Raw genomic sequence first — 15,654 nt, 5'->3', positions numbered from 1 at the left:
CAGCAGAATTGGGTTCGGCCCTCTCACTTCCCCGAAATTACGTGTAGATTTATCTCCAAGGGGTTATCTATCCTGCTCCCCTTGTTGTCACCAACCACTTGGGACCTTGTCCTGTTCCTTGACCCATGCAGTAGTCATCTTTGTAATCATCCTATGTGTGCAATCTCTCCCCTGATTATTCCCGGGTGATATTTTTGGGGGCCGTCACCTATGTCTAAGTTTGCAGTTTTTCCTTCCAAACTGCACATTTTTCTCTTCTTCAAGCTACAGGTGGTCATTTCCCTCCCCCTCTCACATATCCTATACAACACCACATAAGTTTGTAGCCGTGTAGACTCGTCAGTGCCAAACAATCTTTATTACTCAGTCTGATCATCCAAGACTACTTTCAGAATGGCAATTTGTGTGGCGTTGTGCATAAGACACTACTCTTCTGAGTCAAGGCTGATTCCAAAAGACCTGTGGGGGCCTCTTGGCTATCAGTCTTCTGGTCTACAGATGTGTAAGGCTGCTGCCTGGTCCTTACTCCACATTTTGGTTATGTGCACCCTTCTGCATCCTTGGGTGGATTTCACAATCAAATGCCTTCAGCCAGCAATGGTTTAGAAGACCGTGTCTTTTGTTCCAATCCCCAGGGACAGCTTTAGGATGTCACCAGATCTTCTGTGTCCACCAATGACATGAGCAAGAACAGTGGATTTTTTTCATTATTCGCATTATTAACTTTTCCTCCTAGCGGCAAGAGCCTGTACCCTGTGTCCAAAAGAATCCTCTTTTAAGAAAAACAAGTTTCTATCATGGTGCACTTATAATGCAGCATCAAAGAGTTAAATGAGAGTGGCCCATCTGCTTTGGCTGTAGCTGGCCCTCTCCTGCATACCTGCAGAAGAATGTGTGACCTTGTACCTGAGCAAACTGGACTCCTGCAGAGCGCAGCTGCTTCCGCTCTCTGTAGGTCTCCCGCTGAGCTGGTTAGTGTTTTACTAGTCATTCAAGTGAGTCCACGAATATCTGAATTGTATATAGCGCCATATCTGAGTGGATGTGGCAGGGGAAGGCTCAATTCGTCTCTTTTTTTGGGACAGTACTAATTATAAAAAATTGGAGTGGGTCCCAGAACATAGAAAAAGAGAAACATTTTCAAAGTTTATTTCTGTTTCCTGAGATGGGAACTTGTCCTCGCGCGTCCTGAATGCAGCCTACACATCCTTCTTTTAGTGTTTTTATGCTGAATACACTATGGTGGTAAATTATTGATGTGTTGTACCTTTACTTTAAAGCAGGGGGTTAATTTATTTCAGTTCTTCAATACAAAAAGTGAAACTCATATATTATGTAGAGTCATTACAAACAGAGAGATCTATTTCACGTGTTTATTTCTGTTAATGTTGATGATTATGGCTTACAGCCAATGAAAACCCAAAAGTCATTATCTCAGTAAATTAGAATACTTTATAACACCAGCTTGAAAAATGATTTTAAAATCTGCAATGTTGGCCTACTGAAATGTACGTTCTGTAAATGCACTCAATACTTGGTCGGGGCTCCTTCTGCATCAATTACTGCATCAGTGCGGCTTGGCATGGAGGTGATCAGCCTGTGGCACTGTTGAGGTGTTATGGAAGCCCAGGTTGCTTTGATAGCAGCCTTCAGCTCGTCTGCATTGTTGGGTTTGGTGTCTCTCATCTTCCTCTTGACAATACCCCATTTATTCTCTATAGGGTTAAGGTCAGGCGAGTTTTCTGGCCAATCAAGCACAGTGATACTGTGGTTTTTAAACCAGGTGTTGGTACTTTTGGCAGTGTGGACAGGTGCCAAGTCCTGCTGGAGAATGAGATTTCCATCTCCAAAAAGCTTGTCGGCAGAGGGAAGCATGAAGTGCTCTAAAATTTCCTGGTAGACAGCTGCACTGACTTTGGTCTTGATAAAACACAGTGGACCTACACCAGCAGATGACATGGCTCCCCAAACCATCACTGAATGTGTAAACTTCACACTAGACCTCAAGCAGCTTGGATTGTGGCCTCTCCACTCTTCCTCCAGACTCTGGGACCTTGATTTCCAAATTAAATGCAAAATTTACTTTCATCTGAAAACAACACCTTGGACCACTGAGCAACAATCCAGTTCTTTTTCTCCTTGGCCCAGGTAAGATGTTTCTAGCATTGTCTATTGGTCATGAGTGGCGTGACACAAGGAATACAACACTTATAGCCCATGTCCTGGATACCTCTGTGTGTGGTGGCTATTAAAGCCATGATTCCAGCAGCAGTCCACTCCTTGTGAATCTCCCCCAAATTTTTAATGGTCTTTTCTTAACAATCCTGTCTAGGCTGCGGTTATCCTGGTTGCGTGTGCATCTTTTTCTACCACACTTTTTTTCTTCCACTCAACTTTTCATTCATATGCACAGGCAGCTTCTTTAGCAATGACCTTTTGTGGCTTACCCTCCTTGTAGAGTGTGTCAATGACTTCCTTCTGGACATCTGTCAAGTCAGCAGTCTTCCCCATGATTGTGGAGGCTACTGAAACAGACTAAGGGACCTTTTTAAATGCTTAGGAAGCCTTTGCAGTTGTTTTTTTGTTAATTATTCTAACTTACTGAGATAATGACTTTTGGGTTTTCATCAATGTTTATACATGCCTGGTGAGGACATCCAGTAACCAATCAGACCATGACCGCAGACTCCCAATTTGCCTAATTATGTCTATACAGTGTATACTCCATGCTGCATTGAGTTAAATGTGCATACTATCATTAATGGAAGATCATGCTGCATAGTGTTCTGCCTGGTACCCCTGAAGTCACCTGCCGGAATGACCAGCTTTGTGCTGCAAAAATGCTAAGCATAGTTTGCAAAAGGGAGCGTTGTATTCTGCAATCAAACCCAAATGCAAGATGATTCCTTACCGCATACTGATATAATGGGCTTCCAACAGTCCGACAAGGGACAAGAGCATGCTGGGAGGACATGATCTACATGAGCCTGGCAGTCCTCTGTGAGCAGGTCATTGCTAATAGTCATCTCACAGCCAGCAGGGATTACTTCACTATTATCTGGGATATGTAAGTAGAGGGGAGCCACTGACTGCAGCACAGAGTGGAACTAAAGAGTCGGTGATCAGATGATTATGGCCTGTTAATTTAGAACTTTATGGTTGGACAAGCCCTTTAAATCAAATATTGTTGCTTTGTACAACCTTAACCTTACCTTTCACTTACCAGTGATTATTGGTTGCACATAATGTTGACCTGAAGGAGTTAGTATAAGATGTAACTAATGTAAATGGATCTGTCTTGTTTCTTGTTTTTGCAGTGACATATGGCATGGTGACTGCCAGTATGTTTTATTACACTAAAGTTATGACTCAGCTTTTCCTGGATACGCCGGTGTCAAAAACTGAAAACACCAACTTCAAAACCCTGATGACCATGGGCGACTTCTGGAAGGTAAAGGAATGCATGGTCCATAGATGAGTGATGTGAGTGCTGATACATTGTCGGGGACAGGTATGTTGGAGTGGTCAGGGGCTAATTGGGGTATGAGATTATGAGAAATGGTCTATAGAAAACTGATTGGTTCTGTAAACTGTGGGATAAGATCTCTGCTATTAGGGAAATACTGTGTTGTTACACATTAAATTGGCCATTGATGAGATTCTGTGTTAGGACAGAACCCTTTAACTTTAATGCCACGTGGAAAAGAAGCTGTTTGCTCTTAACTACCAATTGGGTATCCCAAGCACAAAAAAATGTAATGGTACCCCTCTATAGCAGGGGTGGGCAATTTATTTTCCAAAGGGGCGACATGTAAGACTCTGACTGTTGAGGAAGACCAAAGCTATAGGCTGTGATTAATTCCACTCAGTTAATATCAACATATAATTATTTTATATTCATTATATCACTTTATATTAAGAACAATTAAATATGCTGACACCCCCCTATAATACCATATGAACCCACACACAGCCCCTACATACAGTATAAGACCCCACTTAGGCCCTTATATAGAGTAAGTCAACAATATGTCCAAAAGTTGCAAAAAATGGCTCTTCCAAATACTATGTACAAATCAAAGGGGCGGTAATTATCCCACCACCTATACGAAGCGAGCCATAAATAAATTAAAAAATTGATATTTATTAGAAAAATTAATAAAATGTATAAAAAAGCCATATATCCATATTACACATAAACATACCCCAGGGGGAATAACAACAGACCAAAGTTTACAAGATAATATCAATGCAAATTCATGGAATCATATTATCTTTACCCTAAGCAGGTCACACAAGTATATACAGTATGAGCCTGAAGTTGGCTCCTATATTCAGTATGCGCACCCACATAGCCCCTATATACATTGTAAGCCCCAAATAATCCCATATATACAGTGTGAGCCCCCACATAGCCCTCTTTATACAGTGTAAGCCCACACATATCTTCTCTATATTCAGTATGAGCCCTCACATAGCCCCCAATATACAGGCACACATCCCATACACATATATAGTCCCATACTCATACTCTGCTCCGGTCTTTGGTGCACTGACTCTGTACGGCAGACATGATATAGTAACGTCTTCATGTCTGCTGTCACTGATTGGTGGAAAAGATGGATGCAGATAATGGTGATATCATGGCAGGGGAGGGCATGGTGTGCCTGTGGGCCACTGTTTTCATCCCTACTGCTGTCTTGGTCTGGACTGGAGCAGTCAGAGGGCCGGATGTGGCATGCGGGCTGCACTTTGCCCAGCGTGGCTCAGTACATAGAGACCAGCGGGTGTAACCACACCCCAGCACTGTCTGACAGCTGACTCTGTACTGGTGCTTTCAAAGCGAGCTGTCAATCAAAGTGTCTGGACATGCTTACAGCCGCCCCTCACTACGTACTGAGTGGTGATTGTAGCCGTGTCTCTATAACTGAAAGTCAGAGGCTGTCGGAAGATAAAAGTTCATTTCCTCCCAGTAGCCGGGATTTCAGTGTGGCGGCCACACAATTGTACCTGCAGATTAGCCCCATATCTGCAGGTTAATAGCGTTTACACATTGGGAATGTCATTATCTACATGTATCTTATTTAAAGGAGTTCTCCAGGCTTGGGGCTCAAGTCTGCAGTAGTGGCAGTGTGCGCACTGTCAGGATTCTCTGGGGCCAGCAGGTCATGTGACAGCGAGTATGCAGTTTGTATTCTTCCGCCCACATTTCGACTAAACTTTTTCAGCCTCGCTCAATACACTTGTATTGCTTGAAGCCTCACACGTCTAGTCGGCACATGACAGCATGTATCCAGATCACATACTTGCGGTCACACGCTCGTTCCTGGAGAATCATCACACTGCGCGAAGATTCAGAAGTCGGAAGTCACATAAAGTGACTACAGACTTTAACCCTAAGCGTGGACAACCCTTTTAACTTGTAATAAAAGCACTAGGTCCTCATGCACTTGTGGATCCATGCATTCTAGAAGTCGGAGCGTATGAGGCCCAATATCCTTCTCTACTCTTACCTGGGACTTAGCGTTTAATAAGAATGTGCACTTCGATTGGCAGATTTTTGTGATCTGCTGCACAGTAGTGTAGTGGGCACTGACATTTTCGGCAGTGGGAATGCAGTAGTCAGGCGGCATGCTGTGTTCATCTATCTACACAGGTCAGGTACATGCACCGCTGACCGCACTGCCCTTCTCACCACCCTTGCCCGTGCCCTTCGCATCGCCACCGGCACCACTCTCCGGATAACCCGCACTGCTGGAGCATTTCATTCCACTCTTTGTTTGTACCGAAGGGCCAGATGTGAGGTAGGAGTGGAAAAAGTGCTGCAAGTTAAGAATGCTTTAAAAATCAATATTTGGTGTGGTCACCTTTTACCTTCAAAACAGCGCCAATTCATCTAGAGACTTGCATACAGTTTTTGAAGGAACTTGGGAGGTTGTTCCGAGAATCTTGGAGAACTAACCGCCGATCTATGGATGTAGGCTTCTACAACTCCTTTGCTCTGTGAGGGCTGTACCGTCACTTCCAGGAACACTTGTTCTTATTTCTGATGAAGATGGGCTGTAGAACTTTGGCTGTATGTTTGGCATCATTGTCCTGTTGCAGAATAAATTTGGAGCTAATCAGATGTCTCCCTGATGTAGAAGTATCTGCCTCTGCATTGAGGACATCAAGAATTGGGCTACGTTGAGAACTGTAGACACAGTTGTTGGCCGAAAACTTAGTATATCAGATGACATATGCATCAGGCCTACTTCCCTTCAAAATCAGTACATCTCCCACAGTTTCATCAGCTCACATCAACCAGTGGGCCCATCTAGTGTCTACTGTTTGGAGAAGTCTGGGCAGAAGTGGTCCACATGGAAGGATTGTGGCTAAAGTCCATACCTTGGAAATGGGAGCAAGGCCAAGTGCGAAAACATAGGAATTAGGCTGCAGAAAATGGCACCAGGTGCTCTGGAGTGATGAGTCAAAGTGTGAAATATGTGTCTGTAACAGAAGATAGTTTGTTCACCGATGGGCTGGAGAGCGGTACAAAAATAAGTGTCTGCTGGCAACTGTGACGGACGGCGGAGGTTTCTTGCAAGGTTGGGGCTGATGGAGAAAGCTGAGACATACAGGCAGAGACTTATCTATTATACAGTACCATCATTGAGGTGTTCATTGGATCCAGATTTGTTCTGCAGCAGGACCATGACCCCAAACATACAGCCGATGTCACTAAGAACTAAATTCAGTGTAACAGAACAAGGAGTCATGGAAGTGATGATACCGGCCCCACAGAGCCCCGATCTCAATATCACTGAGATGATTGCATGATTAGAAAGTTTTGCACAAAATCCACATAAGAGCCGTGGTCAGTTCCCCAAGAGGTGAAGAACAACCTTCCTGTCCTAGTAGAAGCAGACATAGATATATATTAATCATATGAAACCTCTTTCCATATCCATCTGTTGGCTCAATATATCCCGAGATGTATGGTACAATATTAACAGCTTTAAAAAAAAACGTTATTTTGTGAGTCTGTCACATGATTTATATGCTATATGTGGCTGTGTCCACCCAGTGGTTGTGATGTGAATTGCAGCAGGTCAAATGTCTTGTTTATGTGTTGCAATATTGGATTGAATTTGTTTAGAAAGTGGAGTCCTTAACCAAAGCCAAGCAAAGGTAACTGTGTCCCAGTAACTGAGCAATTTCTCCCTCCTCACTGTTCTACATCAGACTGTAAGATAGTTGTCTGCAGCAGGAACCTCCCCCCTCTGCCCAATGTGCATTCGACCAAAATGATTGTTAAAGTGATGGTTTCTACAAGACTGTTTGTTTCAGAAATATGCAAGAAATTCTGCTGACTGGCAAACAATATGGGCAGGTGCATCCACCATGTACTTGTTTTACGGTTCTTAAATTAATTAATTTAATTAATTAATTGATTGTCAATGTAAAGGAATTTTTCAGCTCTTTCATGCTGCCTGAGCGACGGGCCACATGAAATCTAGACATTACCTGTGCCATGACTCCTCTACCTTTGCCCGACTTATTTTTTAAGCTATGCTTTCCTGCAGTCTTTAGATTAGCGCCTAGCTCGCTGTGTTGAGTTAGTCTGTCTAGAATTCCTGCTAACCGTGGCTCTGGCAGCATGAACCAGCGGAAAGGTTCCCTTTATGTTTTTGACATCGCAGCTAAATATTAGAGATCTTAATCTCCACTTAATATGATTTTTATCCTTGCAGTTTGCTGAGGGGCCTCTAGTGGATGGCCTGTACTGGGACATGTGGTACAAGAACAAGACTATAGCAGAAAATCAAAGCTTTATCTACTACGAGAACCTGCTTCTTGGAGTACCTCGACTACGTCAGCTTAAAGTGAAGAACGGCTCCTGTTCGGTTCCAGAAGACCTGAAGGATGAAATCACAGAGTGCTATGATATGTACTCTGTCAGTAATGAAGATACTGCCCCCTTTGGACTACGCAATGGAACTGCGTATGTGCCACTTTCAGTTATCAACATTTTTAACAAAATTCTAAAATCAAGCTGTGGTCACAAGGTGTAGTAGCCTTCCTAGATAGACTGACATTAGGATTATATACTAGCATTGTGTAAAAATGATTGTTGACACAAATCACATGCATATTGTAAGCGGGCTCATGCTCTCAGTAATGGGAAACAAACAATTTTTCATTACCATATTTTTCAGACTATAAGATGAACGTTTTAGCAAGAAAAACTTGTTAAAAGTGCGTGCGTCTTATAGTCCGAAGGCAGCTTGCTGTCATGAGTTAAAACATAGGCACCATGTCCTTCTTGATCACAGAGAAGTGCTCTTTTTCGTTCCTGCGCCACACTGATCTATGTGATCGGTGCAGAGCAAGAAGATATTGGGACCTGCACGTCCTGAGCAGGTGAAGGACTTTCCACCTGACTAACTAATCTGTCATATGCCTGGGAGGAACTACAAGATGTGATAATGTATCGTGTGTCTCTGTGTTAATGTTCATGGAACAGAGGTGTGTGTATGTCTATAAATGTGCATGTATAAGAGTTGTGTGTCTTTATGTGCATGCACCAGATCTGTGTGTATTAATGTACATGTAGTAGATCTGTGTTTGCATATAAATGTGCATGTAGCAAAGCTGTGTCTACATATGCATGTAGCAGAGCTGTGTGTATGTAAATGTGCATGTAGCCGAGCTGTGTGTATGTAAATGTGCATGTAGCCGAGCTGTGTGTATGTAAATGTGCATGTAGCAGAGCTGTGTGTATGTAAATGTGCATGTAGCAGAGCTGTGTGTATGTAAATGTGCATGTAGCAGAGCTGTGTGTATGTAAATGTGCATGTAGCAGAGCTGTGTGTATGTAAATGTGCATGTAGCAGAGCTGTGTGTATGTAAATGTGCATGTAGCCGAGCTGTGTGTATGTAAATGTGCATGTAGCCGAGCTGTGTGTATGTAAATGTGCATGTAGCAGAGCTGTGTGTATGTAAATGTGCATGTAGCAGAGCTGTGTGTATGTAAATGTGCATGTAGCCGAGCTGTGTGTATGTAAATGTGCATGTAGCAGAGCTGTGTGTATGTAAATGTGCATGTAGCCGAGCTGTGTGTATGTAAATGTGCATGTAGCAGAGCTGTGTGTATGTAAATGTGCATGTAGCAGAGCTGTGTGTATGTAAATGTGCATGTAGCAGAGCTGTGTGTATGTAAATGTGCATGTAGCCGAGCTGTGTGTATGTAAATGTGCATGTAGCAGAGCTGTGTGTATGTAAATGTGCATGTAGCCGAGCTGTGTGTATGTAAATGTGCATGTAGCAGAGCTGTGTGTATGTAAATGTGCATGTAGCAGAGCTGTGTGTATGTAAATGTGCATGTAGCAGAGCTGTGTGTATGTAAATGTGCATGTAGCAGAGCTGTGTGTATGTAAATGTGCATATAGCAGAGCTGTGTGTATGTAAATGTGCATATAGCAGCTGTGTGTATGTAAATGCATGTAGCAAAGCTGTGTGTGATTTTATATGCATGTAGCAGAGCTGTGTGTATGTAAATGTGCATGTAGCAGAGCTGTGTGTATGTAAATGTGCATATAGCAGAGCTGTGTGTATGTAAATGCATGTAGCAAAGCTGTGTGTGATTTTATATGCATGTAGCAGAGCTGTGTGTATGTAAATGTGCATGTAGCAGAGCTGTGTGTATGTAAATGTGCATGTAGCCGAGCTGTGTGTATGTAAATGTGCATGTAGCAGAGCTGTGTGTATGTAAATGTGCATGTAGCCGAGCTGTGTGTATGTAAATGTGCATGTAGCAGAGCTGTGTGTATGTAAATGTGCATGTAGCAGAGCTGTGTGTATGTAAATGTGCATGTAGCAGAGCTGTGTGTATGTAAATGTGCATGTAGCCGAGCTGTGTGTATGTAAATGTGCATGTAGCAGAGCTGTGTGTATGTAAATGTGCATGTAGCCGAGCTGTGTGTATGTAAATGTGCATGTAGCAGAGCTGTGTGTATGTAAATGTGCATGTAGCAGAGCTGTGTGTATGTAAATGTGCATGTAGCAGAGCTGTGTGTATGTAAATGTGCATGTAGCAGAGCTGTGTGTATGTAAATGTGCATATAGCAGAGCTGTGTGTATGTAAATGTGCATATAGCAGCTGTGTGTATGTAAATGCATGTAGCAAAGCTGTGTGTGATTTTATATGCATGTAGCAGAGCTGTGTGTATGTAAATGTGCATGTAGCAGAGCTGTGTGTATGTAAATGTGCATATAGCAGAGCTGTGTGTATGTAAATGCATGTAGCAAAGCTGTGTGTGATTTTATATGCATGTAGCAGAGCTGTGTGTATGTAAATGTGCATGTAGCAGAGCTGTGTGTATGTAAATGTGCATGTAGCCGAGCTGTGTGTATGTAAATGTGCATGTAGCAGAGCTGTGTGTATGTAAATGTGCATGTAGCCGAGCTGTGTGTATGTAAATGTGCATGTAGCAGAGCTGTGTGTATGTAAATGTGCATGTAGCAGAGCTGTGTGTATGTAAATGTGCATGTAGCAGAGCTGTGTGTATGTAAATGTGCATGTAGCAGAGCTGTGTGTATGTAAATGTGCATATAGCAGCTGTGTATGTAAATGTGCATGTAGCAGAGCTGTGTGTATGTAAATGTGCATGTAGCAGAGCTGTGTGTATGTAAATGTGCATGTAGCAGAGCTGTGTGTATGTAAATGTGCATGTAGCAGAGCTGTGTGTATGTAAATGTGCATGTAGCAGAGCTGTGTGTATGTAAATGTGCATGTAGCCGAGCTGTGTGTATGTAAATGTGCATGTAGCCGAGCTGTGTGTATGTAAATGTGCATGTAGCAGAGCTGTGTGTATGTAAATGTGCATGTAGCAGAGCTGTGTGTATGTAAATGTGCATGTAGCAGAGCTGTGTGTATGTAAATGTGCATGTAGCAGAGCTGTGTGTATGTAAATGTGCATGTAGCAGAGCTGTGTGTATGTAAATGTGCATGTAGCAGAGCTGTGTGTATGTAAATGTGCATGTAGCAGAGCTGTGTGTATGTAAATGTGCATGTAGCAGAGCTGTGTGTGATTTTATGTGCATGTAGCAGAGATGTGTGTGTCTTTATATGCGTGAAGCAGAGCTGTGCATGTCTATATGTGCATATATAACAGAACGGTGCGTATAATACACGCTGCAGAGAAACACTAACAATACATTTATTAGAGGTCAGCCCTATTCTACCCTACTGAGTAATGGTAATGACGCCTCCAATTTACACAAGGGAAGTTTTAATTAATAGGAAAAATATTTTTTATATTTCTTCTGTCTAAACCTTGGGTGCGTCTTATGGCTGGGTGTGTCTTATAGTCAAAAACTACGGTGGTTACTGATATGTATATGAACGCGAAGGGGATAGATAAGTGAATTATAGTAGTGGCATCATACTGTCGGAACTATAATCTATGTGTAACCATATGCCTATACAGGTGGACATACACCAAAGAAAGGGATTTAAATGGCCGAAGTCAATGGGGCCTCATATCCTCATACAGCGGGGCCGGGTATTACTTAGATCTGTCAAGGAGCCGAGAAGAGGCTGCTGCTCAGATTGGGACCCTGAAGAGTAACCTGTGGCTGGACCGAGGCACCCGAGCAGTGTTTATGGACTTCACAATATATAATGCAAATATTAATCTCTTCTGCATTATCAGGTAGGTCACGAATGGAAACTTTAGCTTCTGTGCCCGCTGGCTTCATAGCATGAACCCCTAATGGAGGCATGATCGTGGTCAAAGCCATCGACTTATAGTTAGGCTTGTTAGGTTTGAATATGAATTCTGGTATCCTATGAATATGAATTCTGGTATTTTTCATAATCAAGAACAACACTACATAGTCTGCCATTCTTGCCATGAAAAATACCATGACCCGGTGGAAATAGCATAACACAAGTGTGGACATAGTCTTTTTTTTTTACAGTGAAGAGCAAAAAGGTAACAATGTTTTGCACTTTTGACTTTCAGGCTCGATATCTCACCCTCCACTACTGCTTTGATTGTGACACTATCATCATTTTATGGACAATCATCTAGACCATCTCATACATAAATTTGACTTGCACCTATTTAGCATATGATTAGTTATGCAGATTCTTGTCATATCACTGCATTCTTATTGTTTTGCTCCTGTTGGTGGAAAAAAAATTTTCTTCTTGAATACTGCAAATTACAACCTGTTCTCACATTCCCTAATAGCTCAGTGTGGGATTAGGTTGATTCCTAAGTGAAAGGTTATTGGTTCAAATCGAGGAGCAGCCATAAAGAACAGTTCTTTCGATCGATAGCGATCTCTTGGCCAAGAAAAGTGCCAAATTGCATTTCTGTCGACACATGTTTCAATCTGACCGAGAGTATGCCCAGAAAAAACAATGGTGGATTTACAAAATACTAACAAAATAATACAAATTATAATTTACAGTAGATCTTTAGGAGCAAAACAGTAACAATGCAGTTACATGACAATAATCTGCATAACTAATTATAAATAGTTGCAAGTCAAGTTTAAGTATGAGATATCCAAGATTGTCTATAAAATGATGGCAGTATCAAGTTTAACCCCTTTCTGACCTCGGACGGGATAGTACGTCCGAGGTCAGATCCCCTCTTTGATGCAGGGCTCAGCGGTGATTCCACATCAAAGCCGGGACATGTCAGCTGTTTTGAACAGCTGACATGTGCCCGCAATAGCGATGGGTGGAATCGCGAACCACCCGCCGCTATTAACTAGTTAAATGCCGCTGTCAAACGCTGACAGCGGCATTTAACCGGCGCTTCCGGCCATCGGGCTGGAAATGAGCACATCGCCGACCCCGTCACATGATCGGGGGTCAGCGATGCTTCTGCATAGTAACAATAGAGGTCCTTGAGACCTCTATCGTTGCTGATGCCGGATTGCTGTGAGCGCCACCCTGAGGTCGGCGCTCATAACAAGCCTGCAATTGAGCTACATAGTAGCGATCTGATGATCGCTCCCATGTAACTGAGCCGATCGAGTTGTGCCAGCTTCTAGCCTCCTATGGGGGCTATTGAAGCATGGCAAAGTATTAAAAAAAAAGTTTAAAAAAATGTGAAAAAAATATAAAAGTTTAAATCACCCCCCTTTTGCCCCATTCAAAATAAAACAATTAAAAAAATCAAACCTACACATATTTGGCATTGCCGCGTTCAGAATCGCCCGATCTATCAATAAAAAAAAGGATTAACCTGATCGCTAAATGGCGTATCAAGAAAAAAATTCTTAACGCCAGAATTACGTTTTTTTGGTCGCCGCGACATTGCATTAAAATGCAATAACGGGCGATCAAAAGAACATATCTGCACAAACGTGGTATCAATAAAAACGTCAGCTCGGCATGTAAAAACTAAGCCCTCACCCGACCCCAGATCACAAAAAATGGAGACCCTACGGGTATCGGAAAATGGAGCAATTTTTTTACTTTTTTTTAGCAAAGTTTGGAATTTGTTTTCACCACTTAGATAAAAGAGAACCTAGACATGTTTGGTGTCTATGAACTCGTAATGACCCGGAGAATCAAAGTGGTCGGTCAGATTTAGTGAACCTAGTAAAAAAGGCAAACAAAAACACAAGTGTGGGATTGCACTTTTTTTGCAATTTCACAGCACTTGGAATTTTTTTCCTGTTTTCTAGTACAAGACATGGTAAAACCAATGATGTCATTCAAAAGTACAACTCGTTTCGCAAAAAATAAGCCCTCACATGGCCATATTGACGGAAAAATAAAAAGGTTATGGCCTTTGGAAAGGAGGGGAGCGAAAAATGAACACGGAAAAACGGAAAATCCCAAGGTCATGAAGGGGTTAAAGCAAAAGTGGATAATGAGATATGGAGCCTTCACGGTATACATATATTGTAGTATATTCTGCTCCCATATCTATTAACTTTATATGATGCTGGTCTTTTATTTATTTTATCTTATATTTATTTTTAGGCTGTTGGTAGAATTCCCAGCAACTGGAGGTCTAGTTACCTCCTGGCAGTTCCAGACGGTAAAGCTGATTCACTATGTCTCCGCATTCGACTATTTCTTGGCTGCCTGTGAGATAGCATTCTGCATCTTCATCCTGTATTATATGGTGGAGGAATTCCTGGAGATCTATAATCACCGCCTGCACTATTTCCACAGTTTCTGGAATTGCCTGGATATTGTCATCATTGTGGTATGTAATGTGTCTCTTTCAGACATCATTGTGTCCAGTACGTGTGGTGACAGATTTCACACTTACCGGAGACACTTCTACACATAGACCCATGTGCGCATGTCAGTATGTTTCCATAGACCGTGTGTCCGTGGGCAAAATACGCTGACGTGTCTGCTTTTTACCAGCAGCACAGGCCACAAAAAACGTACCACACATGTGCACACAGATGATACTTAGAGATGTCATTAGTGTGACGCACATCGGCGCCTGAGAAGCAACGGTATAGTTACCGCTGTTCCCCGGCGCCCGATGCTGAAGACGGCCCTCATCATTCTCTTCTGCTCTGCCGGCGATCAGTGCCAGCAGGGGAGAATGATGAGTTATATTACTCCCATCACCCTACACCTGCTGCCACTAATAACAGTGACAGCAGGCGGTGGCTGATGGGAGTATTCATCACCTGCCTCCTGCGTTATAAATAAATGAAAAAAACGGCGTGTGTTCCTCTGAATTTTTGATAACCAACCAGGTAAAGCTGACAGCTGGGGGCTGCAACCCTCAGCTGTCAACGTTATCAAGGCTGGTTATCAAGAATATAGGGGTCCCCACACTATTTTTGTAAATTATTTAAATAAATAATTAAAAAAAACAATGTGGGGTCCCCCCATTTTTGACAACCAGCCAAGCTAAAGCTGATTTCTGAGGACTGGTATTCTCAGGCTGGTAAGGGGCCATGGAAATTGCCCCCCACCAGCCTAAAAATAGCAGCCCACAGCTGTCCCAGAAAAAGCACATCTGTTAGATGCGCCAATTCTGGTGCTTTGCCCGGCTCTTCCCACTTGTCCTGTAGCGGTGGCAAGTGGGGTTCATATTTGTGGGATTGATATCACCTTTGTATTGTCAGGTGACATCAAGCCCACAGCTTAGTAATGGAGAGGCGTCTGTAAGACTCCTATCCATTACTAATCCTATAGTTGTATGGTAAATAAAGACAGAGCAAGTATAAAGTCCTTAATTAGAAATAAAACAAAACACAGTTTTCCATTTTAATTTAAAAATAACAAACACAGTTATACTCATCAAGTCAGTGGGCAAGTGGGAAGAGCCAGGCAAAGTTCCAGAATTGGCCCATCTAATAGATGTACCTTTTCTGGACAGCTGTGGGCTGCTATTTTTAGACTGGTCCGGGTAAGTATCAGTGGCCCCTTACCAGCCTGAAAATACCAGCCCCCATCTATCAGCTTTAGCTTGGCTGGTTTTCAAGAATGGGGGGGGGGGGACCCTACGCCATTTTTTTAAAGTATTTAATTGAAAAAAACATGCTTGGTGACCCCTTAATTCTTGGTAACCAACCTTGCTAATGCTGACAGCTGAGGGTTGCAACCCCCAGTTGTCAGTTTTGCCTGTCTGTTTATCAAAAATACAGGGGAACCCACACCGTTTTTGTTTT

The 15,654-nt window shown here is 42.6% G+C and overlaps 1 protein-coding gene across 1 annotated transcript in view; it reads left to right on the top strand.

Moving 5' to 3' along the window:
* PKD2 (polycystin 2, transient receptor potential cation channel) overlaps window positions 1-15,654 on the top strand; it is a 58,577-nt gene that overhangs the window by 8,096 nt on the left and 34,827 nt on the right. The window contains exons 3-6 of the mRNA XM_077276454.1: window positions 3,318-3,451; window positions 7,734-7,984; window positions 11,472-11,696; window positions 13,994-14,222. Of these exons, the coding sequence (XP_077132569.1) occupies window positions 3,318-3,451; window positions 7,734-7,984; window positions 11,472-11,696; window positions 13,994-14,222 (839 nt within the window). The remainder of the gene's footprint in view (window positions 1-3,317; window positions 3,452-7,733; window positions 7,985-11,471; window positions 11,697-13,993; window positions 14,223-15,654) is intronic.

This window comes from Ranitomeya variabilis, chromosome 1, assembly GCF_051348905.1.
Source record: "Ranitomeya variabilis isolate aRanVar5 chromosome 1, aRanVar5.hap1, whole genome shotgun sequence".
Classification (NCBI taxonomy): domain Eukaryota; kingdom Metazoa; phylum Chordata; class Amphibia; order Anura; family Dendrobatidae; genus Ranitomeya; species Ranitomeya variabilis.
Note: the sequence above shows the minus strand (reverse complement) of the source record. Positions and strands in the feature narration are given on the sequence as shown.